The sequence below is a fragment of the Pteronotus mesoamericanus genome, unplaced genomic scaffold, assembly GCF_021234165.1.
Source record: "Pteronotus mesoamericanus isolate MK-2021 breed Mesoamerican mustached bat unplaced genomic scaffold, CSHL_Meso_final contig_32, whole genome shotgun sequence".
Classification (NCBI taxonomy): Eukaryota; Metazoa; Chordata; class Mammalia; order Chiroptera; family Mormoopidae; genus Pteronotus; species Pteronotus mesoamericanus.
The window spans coordinates 3,921,169-3,944,783 of NW_026555134.1; the positions used below are offsets into that span (position 1 = coordinate 3,921,169).

The 23,615-nt window shown below is 35.0% G+C and overlaps 1 protein-coding gene across 2 annotated transcripts in view; it reads left to right on the plus strand.

Moving 5' to 3' along the window:
* Positions 1-23,615, plus strand: part of GLRA3 (glycine receptor alpha 3) — a 119,796-nt gene that overhangs the window by 55,553 nt on the left and 40,628 nt on the right. For both annotated transcript variants that reach the window (XM_054575934.1, XM_054575935.1), the window contains exon 5: positions 6,498-6,580. In XM_054575934.1, the coding sequence (XP_054431909.1) occupies positions 6,498-6,580 (83 nt within the window). The remainder of the gene's footprint in view (positions 1-6,497; positions 6,581-23,615) is intronic.

A 23,615-nucleotide genomic window follows, 5' to 3' on the forward strand; every position in this document is an offset into this window, starting at 1 on the left:
AGCCAGACACATGACTCCAGATGGTCAAGTTTGATATTGATTTTACTCTGCTTATAAAGTTAGCCTATTACTTATTTAATGGGTGCTGACTGAGAGCACGAGGCTCCTGGGTCAGGGACAGAGGAGTTTATTCCTCACAGCCAGCAAGCAGCTCAAGCGTCAGCATAATTGCCTGACTTCTCCCTTGTCCTTACGTCTCACTGGACCCGTGCGACAGGCCCCGTTGGATATAGCACGCATCGTGGGTCTCTCTCACAGCTACGAAACACTGAGTTTGGGGAATCCACTGCTTTAGCAAGATACAAGCAACACTTCTCTTTGTTCTGGGGAACTTTATCCCATCTCTCAAAATTAACAGCTGCGTTAAAAACAAAGAGATGGCAAAGGTAAAAGAACAGTCAAGGCCTTGTGGTTCGGTGCACCCAGTAAGAGATGTGCCAAGGGGCAAAAGAAGTCTGGGGAAGGGTGTCTCCCAGTCCAGGTCAAGCCTCTGCACTTTACTAGCTGTGATTTGAGGCAAATCTCTTTACTTGAGAAAGGTTTGTTATTCTTATATGGATGATAATTCTCATGAGCCTGAAATAATATATATAAAGTACCTAGCATAGTGCCAGGCATGTAATAGGCACTGAAGCTATTAATTTTATCTTTCTAAAAGGGAAACAAAAAAAACTAAACTACAAAACCAAAAAAATAAATAAATAAATAAAAAAGCTTAAACTCTGATATTTTCCAGAACCCCAAAATTTGCCCTTTATGGACTTTTTCAAGTTGCTGATCTATCTAAGTCTCAGTTTTATCACTTATAAATGGGGATGGTAATATCCTCATATCAAGATAATGGAGACACATCACAGTTAAATCTTCTCTAACACTTACCTTACTAATACTGGTAATACATATCAATACCATCAACTTACTATTTATATTACTGCACTATTAGTACATTAAAAATCAAGTCACAAGAGGAAATTTTATATCAAAACTGCTACTATGCACAGTGAGTTGTCATAATTCAATTTCAGCTTTTACTTAAGCTAAATATAATCACTCTTTCTTTGAAATTCAGTTGTGAAAACCATTAAAGGTTACTTGTACAATGTGTTTATTTTTTTAAAACTTGACAGGCCATTAATTTTAATTTATTTTCTAAAATATATTTTGTTGATTAAACTATTACAGTTGTTCAAATTTTCCCCCCTTTGTCCTCCTCTGCCCAGTACCCCCATTCCCTCCAGAATCCCCACCCCTAGCTCATGTCCACGGGTCATGCATATAAGTTCCTTGGCTTCTCCATTTCCTATACTGGTTTTTTTTAAATTGTTGTTCAAGTACAGTTGTCTCCATGTTCCTGCCACAACTTTCCCCCACCTCCCACCCTCAATCTTTCCCCACTTTGGCTTTGTCCGTGGTCCTTTATCCATGTTCCTTGACAATCCTTCCCTTTCTTCCCCCTGTTATCCCCCTCCCCACACACCTCTGTTTACTGTCAGTTTGCTCTTTATTTCAATGTCTTTGGTTATATTTCTCTTGCTTGTTTGTTTTGTTGATTAGGTTCAACTTATAGAAGAGATCATACGGTACTTGTCTTTCACTGCCTGGCTTATTTCTTTTAGCATAATGCTCCCCAGTTCCATCCATGCTGTTGTGAAGCATAGGAGCTCCTTCTTTCTTTCTGCTGCGTAGTATTCCATTGTGTAAATATACCACAGTTTTTTGATCCACTCATTTACTGATGGGCACTTAGGTTCCTTCCAGCACTTGTTAAATTGTGCTTCTTTTGGGGTGCATAGGTTCTTTTGAATTGATATTTCAGGATTCTTAGGGTATAATCCCAGCAGTGGAATTGCTAGATCAAAAGGCAGTTCCATTTTTAATTTTTTGAGGAAATTCCATACTGTTTTCCACAATGGCTGCACCAGCCTGCATTCCCACCAACAGTGTACTGGAGTTCCCTTTTCTCTACAACCTCGCCAACACTTACTGTTTTTTGATTTGTTTATTATGGCCATTCTGACCAGTGTGAAGTAGAATCTCATTGTGGTCTTAATTGGCATCTCTCTGATGGCTAGTGATGCTGTGTATCCTTTCATAGGTCTCTGAGCCCTCTGTAAATGTCTGTTCAGGTCCTTTGCCCGTTTTTCAATTGGATCGTTTGTCTTCCTGGAGTGGGGTCATGTGAGTTCTTTATATATTTTGGAGACCAAACCCTTGTCCAAGGTATCATTGGCAAATATATTTTCCCATATGGTTGGTTCCCTTTTCATTTTGCTGATGTTTTCTTAAGCCATACAGTAGCTTATTATTTTGATGAAGTCCCCTTTGTTTATTCTTTCCTTTATGTTCCCTAGAGAAGAAGTATTGCTTCCGATGAAAATATTGCTGCTGGGATATCTGAGATTTTCCTGCCTATATTCTCCTCTAGGACTTTTATGGCATCATGACTTATATTTAAGTCTTTTATCCATCTTGAGTTTATTTTTGTGTATGGTGTAAGTTGGTGGTCAAGTTTCTTTTTTCTTTTTTTTGTTTTTGCTTGTAGCTGTCCAGATCTCCCAACACCATTTGCTGAAGAGGCTATTTTTACTCCATTTTATTCTTCTGCCCCCTTTGTTGAATATTAATTGACCATAGAGACATGGGTTTATTTCTAGGCTCTCTATCCTGTTTCATTGATCTATTTGTCTGTTCTTATGCCAGTACCAGAGACAGGCCATTAATTTTTAAATAGAAAAAGCAAACTTATTTCAATAGATGCTTTTTAAGATGCTGTTTATTCAAGGGAAATCAATTTATAATGCCATAACATTTACGTGATGCGGAGAATTTTGCCTGTGTGTGATGCTGCATAAATTTTTCTGAAGAGGCCATAGTTTATATCAGCTCCCTAAAATGAGCAACAACAGTGCTGAGGTTGCTTTGCTGACGGCTTGACAAGCTTTATGATTATCTCTGCAGTTGGATGACAGCAAAACTCAAAATTAGAACAATAGTTCTATTTGTGTTCTAACAATCTAATTTCTGAGGGTACTCCTTTTAGAATCGTTCACAATAAACTACCAAATAACTCAAGTAAATATATAAAAACCACGGGAAAATACCTTATATTTTCTAAAGTTTTAATTACATTTCTCTAATTTTTTGGAAGAAGTATTTAGGTTTATTTTACTTTAAATTGAATAACTGATAACTAATGTGTGAAATGTTTATTTGTTGTTATAAAAACATAACATTTAAGAAGTCACATTAATTACAGAACCCATCTTCATGAAAAATACCCCAGTGCCTTTGTTTTTCTCTCTTTTTTTGATTTAATCTTTATTGTATTTTTTCGATTACCATTTAGTCCCCTATACTCCCTTTTCCCCATCAATCACCGCACTGTTATCCATGTCCATGAGTCCTTTTTCATCTTTGCTCAATCCCTCCTTTGAAAGCAGTATACTTAAAGGTTAAGGGCATAGAATCAAGAGCTAGACCTTCAGGGTTGCAAATTCAGCTCTACCAACTTCTGCTTTGGAATGTCAGATGAGTTAACCTCTCAGTTTCCTCATCTCTAAAATAGGGATAATATAGTTTACCCATATTATACATATTTTTTAAAGATTTTATTTATTTTTCGACAGAGGGGAAGGGAGGGAGAAAGAGAGAGAGAGAGAAACGTCAGTGTGTGGTTGCCTCTTACATGCCCCCTACTGGGGACCTGGTCTGTAACCCGGCATGTGCCCTGACTGGGAATCAAACCAGCAACCCTTTGGTTCTCAGGCCAATGCTCAATCCACTGAGCCATACCAGCCAGGGACCATATTATAAACATGTAGTGGGAAATAAATATATAAACACATGCAGTATTTAAAATTGTGCCTGCTACATAGTAAGCACAATAGATGTATTAGCTGCTATGATATTATAGATAATAGTTCAAAGATAAAAATTCATGAGGAAGCACTTGTCCTTATAACACTAAATTTAGAAATATTAGGAGCTAATTAAAATACTTATTTTCACAAAGAGCATAAAATGGAGCAAGAAAACTTTCTTTATTAATTCAATTAATGTTTGAGACAGACACCATACTCTAGGCAATGCTTGCTCAAAAACTAGTAATACCTCAATTTTCATGAGGTCAATCATCAAAGATTGTAGTAATCTTTTTTAAGATTACTACTTCACTAAGCCAAGCCTTCTTATGACAAAATAAAAAAATGCCATATCCTGTTTATGTGTCTTGTCTCAGAAAGAGAACTTAGTGTCCTTTCTTAACAGAAGACGATTCATTTCCAAAACAGTAGAATGTGATTAATTGCCTTTTGATTTTGTTTTCTTTTGATGTGGTTAGGACAAATTACAATTTATATGTAATGTTTTGATGGAGAAATTCAATATCACACCCACCAAATTGACACTTATTTTTCATTCATATGCTGTTAAAGAAACAATTGTGTCCCGCCTTAAACAAAAAAAGTGTCAATAAATAAATGGTTTTCAGGATATGATTTATGATGAGTTCTACAGTGTTTTTCTTTCCCAAATAATTCCTTTCAAGCACCTTTTTTTTTTTAAGAATTATGTAATGTCTCTCATTTTATGCCAGAAAAATAGCCAGGATATGAATTTGACATCGCATGCATGGTGAGAGCCTGGAAAAGATTCTAAGAATGCAATTTACTTCTATACAAAAGGTCAGAGAATTAATTCTCCAAGCCAACATTTGGAACTGGCTGGCGAGAGGGCCTTGGATGTCCGGACAATTAATGTGCGTACATTCAAAATGTACTTGTGCTCACACCTCTAATAAACCCTTTCATAAGAGAGAACACCATGTCCCACTGATTTTACAATTGCCTTTTTAGAAAGAACTTTGCAAATCTACAAGATCATACTTACAGGCTTACTTAACCTAGCTGAGCCAGGAGAAAATTACTTCTGAAGCCTGAACTCTATGAATTATTTTAGCATGCTATGGACTCTGACTTGAGTGAATTGTTAAATGATCCTCCTGGGTCTCTTAAACATCAGCAACTTCACATGTCTGTCCATCTACGTCTCTCAGACTAGGTTAATTGGATCTTATTGTAGAACATACACCATTATAACTTTAAGTACATAGTCTGTATAAAAAGGCCATTTTGGAGAAAGTGGTTACATTTACTAGAGCTGATGATTATTTTTTTGTTAAAGCTTCAATTGTTTTTGTATGTGATTTAATTGTCATCTGTGCCCCTCCTATATAATTTTGGGCAAGGAAAGATGGGAAAGGCTGAGAGTGGTAGAATGTACTGGTAATCCTTAATAACTAATACTTATTGAGTGTTTACTGTGTGTCAAGCACTAATGTAAGCACTAGACATGTATTAACTAACACATTGCTCACAACATCTCTCCAGAACAGATACTGATATTTCTTCACTTCAGAGATGTGAAAACTGAAACATAGTGAGGTGAAGTAATCTACCAACGGTCACAAAGTTTAAGTAAACAAAGCTGCCTAGGGTGCTCATGAATATACTGAATTTCACTGGGAGTACTTTCAATAAAAGGAGCTGGCTAGAGAGTTCTCAGGAAAGAACTTGGTTTGAATAAACTTGGGTTTGTTTGGATCTGGGCCTCTTTTTCTCAGGTCCAAAACTACAAGTTCTTGGTTATCCCTAAAGATATCTCGTTAATAAACTTTCCCAATTAAAAAACAAACAAACATTCAAGAATGATGAGTGATGCGGAATGCCAGCATACAAATACTTCCTGGGAGGGGGGGAAGTGTTGGTGTACACCATCCAAGTCACTTTGTGTGAAGCCAAATCAGAAGTTTGTTTGGTAAGCATGGAACAATGTCACACATGTTACAGAGGGTTATTACATGAGCCTGATAAAACCTGGTGATGCCCCCCAATCCCAGAGCCAGAAACCCGTCTCTAAGACCTAGACTTTTCAAGTTCTCCAGATTCAGCCTTTATTCCTCGGCTGTGCACTGCTGGATGCGCACTGACAACTTCTTTAATGCAGTTACAGAGGTGGCCGAGAGTCGTCACACAGGATTGTTCCTCCGCACCCCACTTTTCCACGTTCAGAACTGCAGTCCCTGGGATACACTTGCCTCCTGAAATATGCTGTCCATGTGATTTGGGGCAAGTGTGTCTTTTGGCTTTGGTATTAATTTTTTAGAACTTGCTCTCAAATTTCTTTTTTGAGGGTCTCTTCTAAAAATACAGACATCTTCTTTTAGACATCTACAGTTCACTCTAAAGGATAGGTAAACAAACAAATAAATGTGGTGAGAATTTTAAATATGTACAGTTTTTCCTTTCCTTCTCAAAACAGTTTAATGTATAAAGGTACACTTATTTCAGAGTAAATAACATACCTAAGTTGGAGCGAATTTTATTTGAATAGATGTCAGTCACTACCAATAGCAACATTGCTAATTGTACCTTGAATAATATAGCATTAATATGATATTGTAAGTTTCTTTTAATAATAATTACTTCGAATTCCTTCAGATTGACATTAACACTTTCCTGTCCAATGGATCTCAAGAATTTTCCGATGGATGTGCAAACATGCATCATGCAACTGGAGAGTTGTAAGTATGAACAACTTACTTTATCTAAATAGTTTTTAAAATATAGTAGATATAAGTGGTTTTTAGTGTATATTATAAATGAATTATTTTGTAATTATTTTTGTTGGATATTTACTAAATAAGCATGATATCTTTTACTAGGTATTGAAAGTCATGATGTCTATCAGAACATGCACTCTATACTATGATAAAGAAATTGAGGACCTAGAAATAATAGTTTTTAAGCCAGAAAAGCAGCTTTATGTCTTTATACAAATTATCAAAGGGAAAAAATGTAATAATCAGTAAAATCAAACTATCACTTTTTACTGAGTGCCTGCTATAGACCAAATATTTTGCATACATTATATTTCATACAATGAAGATATTGTTATCGCCATGTTTCCAGATGTGAAATGGTCCTTCTGAGAATTGAGTATTGTGCTCCTGTCCATGAAGTCTGCCATAGCATACTAGCTGGCTCAAAAGCCTATGCTTTCTCTGAACCATTATGCCTCTCCTCAGCTAATATTTATTCAGAGTATACTCTGCTGGGTATGTTATATATGTTATCTTAGGAAAAAAGAAATTTCTCATGCTTTTCCACAGATTTACCCAAGCTTAAGTTTCTCCTTTCAAAGTGGATCCAAACGCATCACTGATTAATGTCAACACATAAAATCTTCAGGTCCTTTTCTTTCTCTGAACTTAGCTACATAATCAACCCTAAATTAATTATTTTGCATGTTTAATGCAATGAAAAAGTATTATTAAATACTTTTTATAGTATGTTATATCTGGAAAAAAATTTGTTTTGATACATTCCTTGCGGAAAATTTGTAGATGGATCTTCAGGCTTGCAGGCCTGAGGCAAGGTTTGTAGTGTGGTGGAGCTGTCACTAGGTGGCGTGCCTACTTCATGGGGGATTGCGCCCATCTCTGTTGGTTTCTCTTCAAGAAAGAAAGTGGAAGTATCTGCCTGTTAATAATGCTTATCTTCTTAAATTTAAATACATTACTTTTATAAGTAATTTTTAAATATTAAGCATACCCATGGATAAAGCACTACATTAAATGAAAGGAAAATAAAATATCTAGTTTTAGTTAGGGGAGCTATTTAGCAATAAACAGGGAAGGACAACAAAAGAATCCCAGCAATGTAGATTTTTTTATCCATATTATGAAGACATTTTGAAGGCATGCTGATTCTGTATCTTGGAAGAATATTGAGAAAAAGATCATACACAAAATAGTTCAAGGCAAACTGGTGCCCTATTACTAAACCAGGGATGCTGGATGTTACCCAATAGGCAGTGAGGAATGATTCAAGATTTAGGAGCAAGATCATGATTTAGTTAATATTACTCTCTGAAGATTATTCAGCCAAATTAACCAACGTTATTTGGGAAGGTTTCATAAGGCAGATCCATTTTTAATTTTTTGAGTAAACTCCATACTGCTTTCCACAGTGGCTGCCCCAGTCTGTAATCCCACCAACAGTGCACAAGTGTACCTTTTCCTCCACATCCTTGTCAACACTTGTTCGTTGATTTACTGATGATGGTCATTCTGAAGGTGTGAGTTCATATTTCATTGTGGTTTTAATTTGCATTTCTCTGTTGATTAAAGTGATGTTGAGTAGCAATTCCATTTCTGGTACATATCCAAAGAAACCCAAAACACTAATTTGAAAGAGGGTGTGCACTCCTATGTTCATTGCAACATTATTTACAATAGGCAGGATACAGAAGCAACCCAAGTGTCCATCGATAGACAAGTGTATAAAAAGGTGGTGAGATATATATGTGGAATACTACTCAGCCATAAAAAAGAATGAAAATCTGGAGGAATCAAGATGGCAGAGGAGTGACTGGAATTCACACTGACCTCCTCCCAGGACCAATCTGGAATTACAATTAAACTATGGAGAAATCACCTGGAACAAACAACTGAATGATAGCAAGAGAGGAGCTTTATAACCTCAGACCAGACAGAAGAATCAGCTTTAGCACAATCCAACTGGTAAGAAGTGCGGTAGAGACTCAAGAAGGCAGGTGGGGCGCCCACGGGTGGCCGCACCAGAAGGATATTGAAATGGCCAGTTGGATCCTCCTGAGAAGAGTGGGGTCTAAACCATAAGTGAGGATCTCCAGCCTATAACACCAGAGCCCAAAAAGAATACATATAACAGCTGGCTGCAAAAAGCAGCAGGGTTGCTCTCTGCCAGAGAAAGGCAGCTGGAGATGCAAAGAGCCATTTAAAAAGACAACGCATAAATTTTTATTTGCAGCCACTTGCCCTGGGCTTCAGCAAGGGCAGGGACAGAGTGGGCTGGAGACCCTGAGGAGAGACTGGGGAAGGAGGCTTTGGGGAGAGAACTGAGAGAGTAGCCAGTGGGATCTTGGTGCTGACTCATTCCCCATCCGGCAGCAGCCATCTTGCTCAGGCAGACCACTCCCCTGAGTGGTAACAAAGTGAGAGGACACAATAGCCCCACCCCGAGGAGGGACTCGGCCCTGCTGAGTACAGAGTGGCAGACATAGACTGTAGATCCCTAGCTAAAGGGGGCACAGAGTGATCTAGAGACTATTGAGGAGAAATTGGAGATGAAGGCCTTGGGGAGAACAGAGAGAGTAGCTGGCGGAATCCTGGTGCTGACTCCTCCCCGATATGGCAGTGGCCATCTGGCTCAGGCAGACCATGACCCTGAATGGCAGCAGCATGAGAGGACCCAATAACCCCGCCCCCAGGAGGGACGCTGCCCCACCCTGTGGTGTCTCTAAGCTGGCTTGTTGAATGCAGAATGACCAGGCTAACAACTGTAGGAGACAACCACAGGCAGTAGATTCCTGGAAATCCCAAACAGACTGCCTAAGGTCAGACAGGGTCAACATCTGACATCATCAGAGGCAGACCCAGAGAGAATAAACAGTGGTCTCCTACCATAGAAGTTCACACTACAAAGTGAGGAAATTGAGACAGATCAATTTAAGAAGCAGAAGCAAAAAAGAAGGGTCTCACAAATAATGGGAAAACAAAGAAACATCCCCCAGTTGAAGGGAAAGCAAGAATCTCCAGAAAGAGAAATAAATGAAATAGAGGCAAGTCAACTCCCAGATATTGAGTTCCAAACAACATTTCTAAGGAACCTCAATGAGCTCAGTGAGCTCAGAGAGAATTACAAAAAAACTCTAGGGAAACTATGAGGAACTTACTGCAAACTATATGCAGCATGAAAAAGGGCATAGAAACTATCAATAAGAGGCAAGATGAAATAAAGAATACAGTTTCTGAATTGAAGGACACAGTAGAAGGAATCAAAAGCAGGCTTGATGAAGCAGAGGATGGAATCAGTGAGCTGGAGGATAAGGTAGAAAACAGCTCCCAGAAAGAGCAAGAAAATGAAAAAAGACTCAAAAAGAATGAAGAGGCATTTAGGGACATGCAGGACAACCTGAAACGTAATAACATTTGTATAATAGGGATACCAGAAGGAGGAGAAGAGGAGCAAGAGAACCTGTTTGAAAAAGTAATGATGGAAAACTTCCCTAATTTGAGGAGAGAAAAAGTCACACAAGTCCAGGAAACACAGAGGGTCCCATTCAAGAGGAACACAATGAGGTAGACTCCAAGACACATCATAATTAAAATGGCAAATATCAAAGACAAACAGAGAATCCTAAAGGAAGCAAGGGAGAAAGAGGTACTAATAGATAAGGGCTAGCAGCTGACTTCTCAACAGAAACACTACAAGCAAGAAGAGAATGGCAAGAAATACTCCAAATCATGAAAAACAGAGGCCTGCAACCAAGACTGCTCTACCCAGCAAAGCTCTCAATTAAAATGGAAGGCAAAATAAGGAGTTTCCCAAAAAGGAGTTACCCCAGACAAAAGGAGGTAAAATAATACACCTCCACCAAACCAGCACTGCAAAATAGGCTAAAGGGACTGCTTTAAGAAGATGAAGAAAAAAAAAATCTATGAATACCCAGTTCCTTTCACAGTCATCAATACTTGATATTACCAATATTTTTAATACTTAACCTGATTGTGACAATGATGTGTTATTTTAATTGTTACTTTATTATTGGTTGAAACTAAACCTGTTTTTGTACATTTCTTGCCTATTTCTATTATTTTTTAAAAAGCTTTAAAAGACTTTTTGGTATTCTTTATCCATTTTTTTGATTAAATGTTTGTAGAATTTTTTCCCTAAAAAAACCCCTAAAAAGCACTATTAACCCTTTTTTAGATGCTTTGCAAATACTTTCCTATTCTATTACTTGTCCTTTAACTTTTTAATACATATATTTCTATGTAGTCTTAAATGTTTAATATGGTCATATTGTCAATATCTTACTTTATAGCTTCTGAGTTTGAATATGTTACTTCAGGGTAAGAAAAACATTATTTTGAATTTTCTCCAAAAACTCCTTAGATTTCCATATTGATTTTTAACTCACCTGAATATTTTTTGTACAATGTGTGAAATAAGGCTCTGTATTTGTTTTATTTCAAGTAATAGTGGTCCATGCACCTTATTTGTTGAATAAACCTTATTTTCCCCCATTGATTTGAAATATCAATCTAATCATATATTACATTGTTAAGCAGATGTATACATTTGTTTCTAGAATGCTCATTATATTTCATTTATCTACTTGATTATTTCTGTGCTGGCGTCATGTTGTTTTAATTGTTGAGACTTTATAATGGATTTAATTTTTTTAATATTTTATAATGGATCTTGACATTTAAAAAATTAAATAAAATCAGTCTGCATTAAAAAAGAAGAAAGAACGAAAGAAAGAACTCCAACCTTTTGTGACAACGTGGATGGAACTGGAGAATATTATGCTGAGTGAAATAAGCCAGTCGGTGAAAGACTAATACCATATGATCTCACCTATAAGTGGAATCTATTCAACAAAATAAACTAATGAACAAAATAAACCACAGGCAAGGAAACATGGAGCAGACCGAAGGTGACCAGAGGGGATGGGGAAGGAGGACAATGGTGGAAAGAAGGAGAAGGGACTAAACAAAGGACATGTATGAATGACACATGGACATGGACAACAGAGTGGGAATTGACAATGGGAGCGGGGGGCGGGGTGGGATGGGGGAGAGGGGCAAAGTGGGGAAAATTGAGACAACTGTAATAGAATAAACATCATTTAAAAATAAAAAAAATTAAAAAAAAGAAATATATAAGTTCTAAAAAAAAAAAAGAATGAAATCTTACCATATGCAACAGCATGGATGGACCTGGAGGGTATTATGCCAAGTGAAATAAGTCAGTCAGAGAAAGACAAATACGATATGATTTCACTTATATGTATAATCTAAATAATGATATAAATGAATAAACAGAACAGAAACAAACTTATAGATGCAGAGAACAGACTGACGGTTGCCAGAGGGGAGGGGCATTGGAGGATGGGGTGAAAAAGGCAAAGGGATTGAGAAGTACAAATTGGTAGTTATAAAATTGTCATGGGAATGCAAACAACAGCATATGAACTATAGTCAATAACATTGTAATAACTGTGTATGGTGCCAGGTACGTACAGAAAATACTGGGGGACCAGAGACACTTTATAAAATATATGGTTGTTTAACCACTATGCTGTGCACTTGAAACTAATACAAAATAATGTAATGTAAACTCTAATTGGAAAATAAAAAATAAATAAAAAGGTTTCATAATACTCCAACCAAAAAGAATAAAAATAGGGACAAAGCAGAATGATGTGGAAGGTAGAAACTTCAGAGGTGGATACTGTAGGGGAGGCAAAATTTTTCCTTTACCCTCTTAAGCTTCTTTGTCTGGGCCTCAATATTAAGCAGACAAGACAGGTTGACAGAAAAAAAAAGGATGCACATTTATTTAATACGTTTTATGTAACAAGGGATTTCTCATAAGGAAATGAAGACTCAAGTGGCAAAACCTAAATGTTTTTATACTAGGCTTAACAAAGAGAGGAAAATGTGGAAAAAATAACTAAACTAGGTAGGAAGGCTTAAGGAAGATAAGAGTTATTTTAACAAGGTCTGTATGTACACAATTCTCTTGACTTTAATTCTCCTTTGAAGAATGTTCCTTTTTTCCTGGTACAGGGAGCCGATCTTTCACATGGGAGTTTTTATCTGTTATTTTCAGGAAGAAAAGGGGAGGTTAGAAGGGCATTCTTGCATCTGCTGATTTTCAAGTGCCTTGAACTCAAAGTGGTCTTCATCCTAGGGTGGCACGTTTTGGGGTAGCACATTCTGCCACCCTTCATTTGCTTCCAAACAAAGTGGGTATAAAGGCTCGGGGTACCAATGAGTCAGAGCTAAAGAGCTTAAATAAACAGAATTAAATTGGAAATATTGACAAAGAAAGAAAACCTAGGATGAGAAGTAAATGTTGAAGGGAATATTGATAAATCTAATCTTAATATATTTGAGGTTTGGGAAACTTAGATTTAAAGCCAAAGGGAGGAGTAAGAGCTGGGAATACACTATTGGAAGCCATATAGAAAGTGGCTCGAATAAGATTAAATTTCAGAAAGATAGAATGTAGAGAGGAAAACAGACACAGAAAAACAGGTGCACAAAAAAAAGTCTACATTTAGAGTGTGTTGGAAAGGAATTTTAGCTGAGAGGTTGTCATAAGTGGCAGATAAAAATAACATTTGATCTCAAAAGAGAAGAGACTGTTGAGGCGATCTATTTAACAATATCAAATATTGTGAAATGTTTTTAAAAAGGTGATTTAAAAAAGAGTACAGCATAGTGAATAATATTGTAATGACAATATATGGTGTCAATTGGGTACTAGACTTATTGGGAGGATGACTTCATAAGTTATATAAATATCTAACCACAATGCTATACACCTGAAATGAATATAATATTGCAAGTCAACTATAATTGAAAAATGAAATTTAAAGAAGAAAAGCACGCTGGCTGGTGTGGCTTAGTGGATTGAGTGTCGGCCTATAAACTGAAAAGTCGTTTCGATTCCCAATCAGGGCACATGCCTGGGTTGCAAGCCAGGTCCCCAGTTTGGGTCATGTGAGAGGTCACTGATTGATCTTTCTCACACTGATGTTTCTCTCCCTCTCTTTCTCCCTCTCTTCCACTCTCTCTAAAGATAAATAAAATCTTTTTTTTTTTTAAGGAAATAGCTATTGTTATTGGTGACAAAGACAAATGTGATTAGAATGATGAAGGTCAAATATGAATTTTAAAAAGTTTAAAAAATATTGCATGATGAGAAATTGAGAGCAGTGAATAAAAACTGTTATTCCATGGACATTAGTTATTAAAGAAAAATGAGAAAGAAAACAGCATCTGAGTGCTGGCTAGGCCACTGGACTGTTTTTTAGAGTAAGGAAAGGGTACTGGGCTATTTTTCAGGACTCAGTGTTGACATAGCAAGACGTTTCATTTTTTTTTCCCTTTCCCAAAACATTTCCAACTCAATTAAAAACTCTCCTAGGGAAGACAGAGCCTCTTGCCCCCTCCCCCTTGTTTCTTAATTCCTTTATCAGGAATGAGTAGTTTGCCTCAAGTGTCCCTTTCATATTTCAGTCTTTAAGCACTTCTTGCTCCCTTGTTAGAATTTAATTTATTTCGCAATAGCGATAGTATTTATTAAGCTCCTTTAGTAGACACTAAAATTAGTAGAAGCTACTGAGGTCAAATTCTTCAAGGTGTTTTCCTAAACTCAGAGCAATTACCAACATTTTTTTCTTTAAAGAATGGCTTAAAATGACAAGTAAAAGATTTAAAAGAATTTAATCCACCAGCACACAGGAGCTGTAAGGAACCTAGTGCTTACTCCTGAGTGAATTCTGAAGAGCTGTAAATAACCTAGTTTTTACTGTTGAATGAATTCTGACTCCCACGGGGACAAAGAAAAGAAATTGGGTTGAGAAGCATGGAGAACAAGCAAAAAAGAAACATAATTTAAAGGTAAAGCTTTTAATGGCCTGTGATGATCCAACTTTCTTTAATACAATAAATGTTCAGTAAGCATATGTAAATGGTCAGGATTGTTCTAAGTGACCTGGGGAATGTTCATTCATTTAAATGTCAATTGAAAATATCTATCAAATACCTACCATATTCCACAAAATATATTGGGTGATACAACGATAAATAAAGCCCTAAAGTTCATGTTTTGAAGGACTTCAAGGACTAATTGAGGAATTATTTATGCAAATATAATAATTCTATTAAAAATGATAAGCATATGTTAATGCTATACTGTTAGCACAAAGGAGAAAGTGAAAATGCTGAGTGAGTACTCTTAGCAAGTTACTTGGAAAATAATTTTATTTGAACTGGCAGTAACTCACACTCTTAAAAGTGCACATTCATGACTTAGATTTAAAACCTTGGATGTTACAAATTCCTAGTGTAAGAAAAAGAAAGTTATGGAGACGAGGTGTGCAGAGAGAATCAGAGGAAGACAAGCTGCGCGACAGAAGCTGGTGAGTGGAACAAAAGTAAGTATGAGCTGAGGATGACATCAGAGAATAAGAGTAGAATAAATAACTTTCAAAGAAGAACTAAAAAATACTGATTCATCAAATGGAATGTGCGAAAGGAGAAAAATAAAATAAATAAAAATGTAGTATATATAAAGCACAGGAAGAGAGCAAAAATAGCTTTTAATATTGTCATAATTAAAATAAATGCAAAGGTTCCCACAGCAATAGGTTGTCAACTAAACACTTTATAAAAAAACACAATGCAAAAAAACTTGGGAGGAAAAAGATAGAAAAATGTGTATCAGAGAAATGTGTCTTAAAACATCCAGGATAATAATTTCAATATTTAAAACAAATAAATTATAGAAAAAAGTCATAAGAAAAACACTTGGGTAACACGTTGGTAAATAAGTATAATGATTATTAAAATATCTTCCTTATAGTTCCAAATCTATAACAAAAGGTGGCAGAACTACAATTGAAAACTAGGTAAATCAATAACTTGAAAGTACAAGTAGAAATATTTGAACAGAACAATTCATTAATTTGTAAATAGAGAGAAAACTCATAGTTTTATCTGTTTTAGCAAACATTTATAAAAATTATTTAGTAAATCATAAAAGAAGCATCAATAAATTCCTAAGAATCAATACAGGATGAAATGTAATCTCTGACTAAAATGCAATGTAATCAATAACAATATAAAATTACTAGAAATTACTACATATTTACAGAAATTATTATACATTACTATATAACAATATAGTTATGCCTGAAAACTAATACCATATACTAAATGGCTGCTTAAAGAAGAAATAGGAACCTGGTACTAAATGACAATAAAAGTATTAAGTTTCAAAAATTTTGAGATACTACTATAGCAGTTTTTTTTTGTACTAAAAAACTATTGAGCGAGGCATGCTGTTCAAAAGACCAAAAAGGAATAACAGAGCATTCAAAGGATCACATAAAAACACAAAGCTGGTACTTTGAAAACTCTAAGAACCTAGACACACCTCTGGAGAAACTCCAAAAAAGAGAAATAGACTCCAGAATGGAGAAATAAAATTTGGTTGCATGTAAAAAATACAAAAGGAAGAGATGGAAATAATATTAGGTAGGTAAATTAAAAACAGTAAAAGAAAATCCTGGGCAACCCTCTCTTCCAGTCATATCCACTGATCTGGCAAAGAAAAGAATCTCAGGAAAAAGCTTGATTTAAGTAACAGAATGAGAAGAAATGCTTCTAGATAGCTAAATTCTTCATTAATTAATGAAATAGTCAGAGATGTAAGACAATAATGGGGAGAACAGAGGAGACCTTTGGAAGACATTTTCAATGATTTACATAAAAATCAAGCGTAAAGATGAGTCTCCCAAGATTTCTCTCAATCATGAAGACTGAATGTTGCTTCATTTACGTGAATTAGAAGAGAGAATGATTCATGGAAAATTTCTTGTGAAAATACATATTTAATTAGAAAATTGTTTTAAGTTTTGGGCATTTTGGAATAGGCTTCAATTAGGAATGGTTCTGTAAATATAGAGAAATATGTTTAGAAATACTGTTTGGAGACATGAAGATAAATGAGATTTCTGAAGATTTAAAATGAAGAACAAAAGAGAGCAAAAGAAAGCCAGCCTCATTGCTCTTAAAAGAAATCAGGGGAACAGAACGAAAGAGTAAAAAAGAGAAAGACAATAAAAACCCTTGTGACATTATAACAATATGCATAATCTAGTTTACTCATGGAGTAGAGAATCATTACAGCACTTGCACTGAAATCAAAAACAGAGAACTAAATTACTTTTTTCAATATTTAAGTATAAATAAAAATGTATTAACTTCAAATAGTGTTTAGCATAATGATTTATTTTGCTGCCATTTAAAATCAAAATGAAACAACTGAAACTTAGATTAAACTAGAAAACGAAATTCCCATCACTGAGAATTCCACTGAAGCCAAAGGAAAGAATGTGGCCCAATTTATGTTTCAATTTCAGACATTTCCATGATCAGATCTAATGGGCTGCCCCATAATGTGCTTTATCCTCAAATCTCAACAAAGCTTTCCTAGACCACTTTTATAAAAGCTGGAGTTTCAACATACCATTTATTCCTCTGGCCTAGAACATTCTTTATTCAACCTCGCAAAAGAATTCTGGTATAAATAAGTTAGTGCTTGCTTTTGGGTGAACAGAAATTTTCTTAGTTTCATTTATTTTTCTTTTTGTCTAATACTAATTTTTTGCTCTCCGTTTCAGCCAGAAAATACAGGCCAATTACCATGACAACTTGCATCCTCAAAATTCATATCACCTAATAAAATATCAATAAAAATATTATATATGCTACAGAGAGAACTCTGAAATGAAGCCATGCTTTTCACAAAACACTTTATTTAATTTTAAGAAAACAGCATATAATTTTTATGTGCAGTTGTTACCAGTAATATGTAAAATTGAGTGATGTTTCTAGTGAAGATAAGCTAAATATTAAAGTGATCACCACTAACCTTTCTCAGGAATAGATTGTTAATAGTTTACTGAAGTTTAGGATCTACTGCATGATTTTTTTAAATTAATTGACTGCATGAAATAAAATGGAAGACTATCTTTTCAAAACACACATTTTCATTAATATCACAGTTTTACTTATAAATGCATCTTGCTTGGTTGCTTCATAAACAGCTAATCTATGAGGGAACGAAACAGCTATATTATGACTTAGGATATGTCCCTAAGGAATTAACAGTGCAAATCAATGTGCAGGAATAGAAGCAAGAAAAAAAAATAAGGATTTATTTTTAGCCTTTAATTTGTGCTGTAAGGTAAATTTCCAAACAAGCAATTTTTCCTCCAGGTGAAATAAAAGAAATGGATGATATTTTTAATCATGAAAGAATGTTGCATAATAATTTTTACAGTCATAATAAAACTTTTGTCTGTTAAAATACAAAGATGACATAAGATATACATAAAGTATAACTATATTTATTAAGGGTCAAATTGTGTATTTCATATTTAAAGAGGAATGTATGTAACAAAAGAGGAAAACATCACCAATATGAGAAAGTTAAAGGAAATTTAATGATTCAGATTGGAAAGGGAAATGCAGGGTCCTGCAGAAGTCAGGTCTGTTTGAGCATGGTTGGTAGGGCAATGATATGGGTGTCATAGTTTATAGTTTTAGTTTGAACCTTTCACCTAAAATGTCATATGGTGTACTTGAGTGTGATAGTGTTGTGTTACAGAATTACATGCTTATGATTTTGTAATAAAAGATTTTGTAATAAAAAAGGGGCATTATTTGTGCCAGACCCTGTATAAGGAAACAGTTTGGTGAAAAAAGGTCTCCTTTCTCACAAAAAACAGTTTCAGTCCCTGAAATTACAGAAAAATTATTCTACGGGTCAGTTTGAAGAAAAAAGTTCTGATAAAAATTTAAAGAATCTCTCAAAATATGCTTTAATGGGGTTTTGGATAGATGAGAGATAGATGGGAGAATTTTGCTTTCTAATTTTTCAAATTCATTTCAAAACCACATCTAATTTGACTCAGACTGGTTACTCTGGAATTTATGCTAATACCAGTTAAGGCAATGATTATGTCCTAATTACCTCTACTATTATTCAAACTCTTTCACAATTTGAACAATGTAGATATTATTCAAAATAATGCTATGCCTTTTACTTGGCTAGTCAGAGATACAGACAGTTCTTGTTTTCTGGGTATGTATTGCTTAAGTCTCTGTAGTTACAATGTTGGTTAGAAAGTTTCCCAAGAAAAAAATATTTACTAATGTACTAGTTACTTATAAAATCAGCCCCACTTAATCATTAAATATTCCAGCCTGCTTAACACCATGACCATTCTCTCCTAGTCTGTCCAATCTTGTAGGTTGAATTTTTGCTGATTATCAAATATTCTAATCATGTGACAATATAATAAAAACATAATGGTTATAAGTCTTATAAAAAATGATTTCACTGTAGTTTTATATCTATTATACATAGCATCTGATTTAACCAGAACTACAGCTTAATGAAATAGATCTTATTTCAGCAAATTATCAGCAAAATATTATCAACAAATTAAGATTTAGAAAGGCTAAATGACTCCCAAAGTCACACAACTAAGAAGTAGACAGAGCAAACCCTGATGAATTAATAGCTCACAATCTAAGAACACACATCCGCCATTTTGAAATCTATCTGATGATTTCCAAATATTTATAAATTGTGACTCTGGTATTCTTAAGTAAGCTCTGCAAGTTAAATATACCCAGTAATTTCATTTACTTTTTCACGTGAAAAGACTTAAACCAAGCCTAAACCAAGGCATGCAGAGTAGGTCACCACCTCCTAGTGACGGTGCCAATCATTCTATGACTTGCAGCCTAAGATCATATACATTAGAGACAGCTGCAAAAGCACTCTTGACTGAGACCACATCTACAATCAGGTAAGTACTGCAACTAAGTTCTATGTACCCCTTTTCTTGTTTACCTAATTGGTTCGCTTGAGTAAATGTAAAGTATTTTGCCTTTGCCTCAGTTAAATATCATTTTGCCAGATTCAGTCCATAATTCTAACTTGATGATCCATATCTTTCCTAGTTAATCATCCAGAGAATTGAACAACATTCCTTTATTCACTCCCAAAAGGGCAGGCCTGAGAAAATTCTGCAACATGCACTAGCGGTATTCCTTTTGATTGATTACTCCTGACAAAAATTAAATTACTCTTTAATTCAGTTATAAGTCACTTAAACATATTATCATTAATGATATTTTGAAATCCTTGTTTGTAAGGATAACATTAGAATTCCTCAAATATCTTGCTGAAAACACTATATTCCAACATACTTGGTAATAAGATCATACCTTTTTTTTCTGTGATCCTTCCATTTGTTATTTACTGCTCAGAGCTGTCATGATTTTCTTTCTTCCTTAATTAACTTCCCAATTAACCCCAGTTTCCCTAATGCTCGTATTTGCATCCTGTGCCAAAGGGCCTTTCCAGAGTATGTTCTTTCAAAATTTAGGCAGCACCTTTCCCAGAGATGGCTCTGGTGTCCAATCTCAATAATTCCTTAAACCACGTGATCCATTGTAAGAAAATAAGTTCAGGAAAATGCATTAGAATTCTAAATTCTTCATTAAGAAACTGTATAAACTATGTAGAGCCATTAATTTTTTAGAGACTCACTTTTCGCTTTTGTAAGATAAGTGAGCTACATTAGATGACAGCAAATGTCCCCTCCACTCTAGGATTCAAGAAATTCTTTAAATATATGAAACCGTAAATCTAACAAGTAAAGTTAGAAATGTAGCATCTAGAATGCATGGTGTGTTTGCAGAAAGGGTCAAGAGGAAAGCAAAACCAAACAAGAAAATAAAAATAATAGGATGAATTATCTGTAATGGAAATCAAGAAGAAAGAAAACCAACTAGAAAACAAGAAAATTAAAATAAAGAAAAAACAATTAATGAAAGTTTGGAGAAAATCTATTTTTTAAAGACACATAAGAATATGATTAGAGAGTCCACATTAATGAATTGGTGAGATGGATTTTCAAAGTATTTTAATACAATACTGAGGTCAAAACCCGGGAGCTGTGAACAGTGACGACAATGGCCACGGAGGCTAATGTATGACTGTCCCTCCGGGGCAGCGGTGGTCACGGTTTCCTCTGCATGGACTCTTGCTTGCGTGGTAAGCATGCTGCTCACATTCCAGGCGGTTTTATAGTCTCCAAGTCGTTTATAGAAGGCCTAGTTAAATTTCCAGGATCTCTGAAGTCTCAAGGGACCTGTTTCTTCACAACATGCCCACATGTAGTCTCTGGCTCCTAGCAAGTTGTTGGTTTCTCTGAATCTCAATCAGGGTAGAAAGAAAAGTCCAGACGCAGATCTGAAAAAAAATAAAAGAAAAAAAAGAAAAAAAAATCCTATCAAATTGTTAGCAGTTGGCAGTGGTAAGGAGGATTTATACCATTTTGTCTCCAGGCCTACCAGAGAACTGTTGATTTAAAATAGTTATAATAATGATAATGAATCTATAAATGTGAGGGTTTTCTGCAATACCCCCTTTATATGTTAATGTAATACAAACACACCATCAATAGAAGTTACAATATTTTCTAGAAATAGTGACTTTTTTCCTAAGTCACCAGTAGTTTCGTAAATTTTCCAAACATTGTTATTTTGGAACTGATGGACTGTCTCTGTAAGTAGTCTGGAAACAGACAATGGCAAAAATAGCTCTGGATATAGTTAACATTCTCATTTGTGATCAGACTTTCATCTTCAACCTTACTATAGTCACTGTTTCTGCCATTTCTATTAAAAAATTAACCATGATATATATTCTTTGAGTGTGAAAACTTTCTGTTCTAGAGTTAGCTTTTCATTTTTACCTGAAATAATCAGCATTTAGTTAGTAAATTATGAACTAGGACACAAAGAAAAATATCCCCATAGTGGAAATTAAATCACAATTGAATTATTTAATGAATATTAATTCTGTAAAGTAATATGGGAATAATTTAAACTGAGTTGTCTTTTCTCTGAGCTAATCATCTTCTCTTGAGTGTTTTAATGAATATATTGCAGTGATACACAGTTTATGCTATTTCACCTGGAAAAGAAATTTATAATTAAATTCTCCGGCATTTATTCAATCATGTTAAAATTTCTGCTCTTTCATAATGACACTCTTAAAATGCTCCTGGAAATAAGAATCTGAAGTGGGTCTTCTTGCTAATATTATGTACAGCTTTCTTCCTGAGGATTAATGTAGTTTTGGTTCTTCTAAATGATTAGTTATACTGTGCTGGCTGGTGTGTCTCAATGGGTTGAGTGCCTGACTGCAAACCAAAGGGTCACTGGTTCCATTCCCAGTCAGGACATATGCCTGGGTTGCAGGCCAGGTCCCTAATAGGGGGCGTGCAAGAGGCAAACACACATCAATGTTTCTCTCCCTCACTTTCTTCCTTCCTTCCCCACTCTCAAAAAATAAATACATAGAATCTTTAAAAAAATAAATGATTAGTTATACTGAAATATCAGACATCAAAAAATCCTGAGACCAGTCAAAAGATTATTATAGTGTCTTCCTATTCTCCACGCAAAACATTGCACAACTTGGAGATATTGCCAAACAGATGTTGGCTCATAGATTCTGTTTGTTATGGTTCAGGTCTATGAAATCAATTATTTTCATAAATGTGAGCAGATCTGAACCTCCAGCCTTCCGGTGGGCAGACATCGTTTTTCCACAGGCTGAAGCTGACTCCGAAGAGGCCTCTTTTAGCCTCTCCTGGGGCAGAGACCCATGCAGTCGAACACCTTTTCCTCTTTGAAATGGGCTCATGATCAGATCCTCTTCTGATTTTGGCTGAGATTTCTCATAAAAATTTTAAATCAATGTGTGGTAATTTTGTGAAATTTTGAGAAATGTGAACAATTTTTTTCAATGTAATTGTCATTTAAGAAGAGCAGTTAAGTCACAAATTATATTTCCACCATTATCCTAAGAGAAAGAGGGAGAAAGGTTAAATCTGTGGTCTATAATAACATGTTTTAGGTCTTCAAAGAGAAATGTATCCGATGTACTAGTAGAATGACGGTTATAGGTTAGTTATACCAGAAAGTTTTAGAGAAAGTGCAATCACAAGGAAGTTAATTTAACAGGTCTGTAATGTAAATGAAACCACATATAGAGACCTGTATTGTGCTAAGATTATTCAAATTAAGTGTGCAAGTTAAGAATAAAAATGTAATTAAATACATTTTGGCATAGCAGTTGTTCCTTGTCAGGTCAATAAAATTTACTTGAGTAATATTTCTCCTGGCAATAATCAGCAAGCATGAGCCAAGTTTGAGCATTTTCTTCCTTTTGTTTTTAAAATTCCAGCTGCTAGTTAAAAACATGAGCATTTGCAAGCTGGGTCAAATCCAGAAATCTTAGTCTCTTCACAACTCACCCCCATTCTCTTCAATTGAGAAAACGCAGTCAAATATGATTCTAGTTCACTTACCAAACTAAATGTGAATCTGTAATTTATTAATAAATCTCAAAATTCATTTTAAACTTAAATAATTTCTCAGCCCACATTCTCCCTTTGAATGACTATTTTATAGCATACTACTCATAAAGTACTTAACAATAACCCCTTTTTTCTTCTGTAGTCTTTTAAGCTATTTGTTTTAATGAGCAAAGGTCATCTGATTTTTGAAAATGATGATATAATACATTTGAATGCTGTGTTCAAAAATTAGCATGCTGGTACTAGAAACTGAAAAACAAACAATAACATTCATTAGCCTCAACTCAAAATTCTCTTCACTGTTATCCACTTTCAGGTTTGCTTCATTCCCCTTCTCTTTGATTCTGTGTGTGTATAAACACACTATATATGATTAAAAATATAAAAGACATTTCAAACATAAAAATACAGATAATTAAAAATATTCTGTGTAAAACCTATTAACATTGCCATTTTGCTTCAGATGTAAAGGTTTCTTTTCTAATATGATGAATGTGAAATTGTATCCCATTGTATTTTCT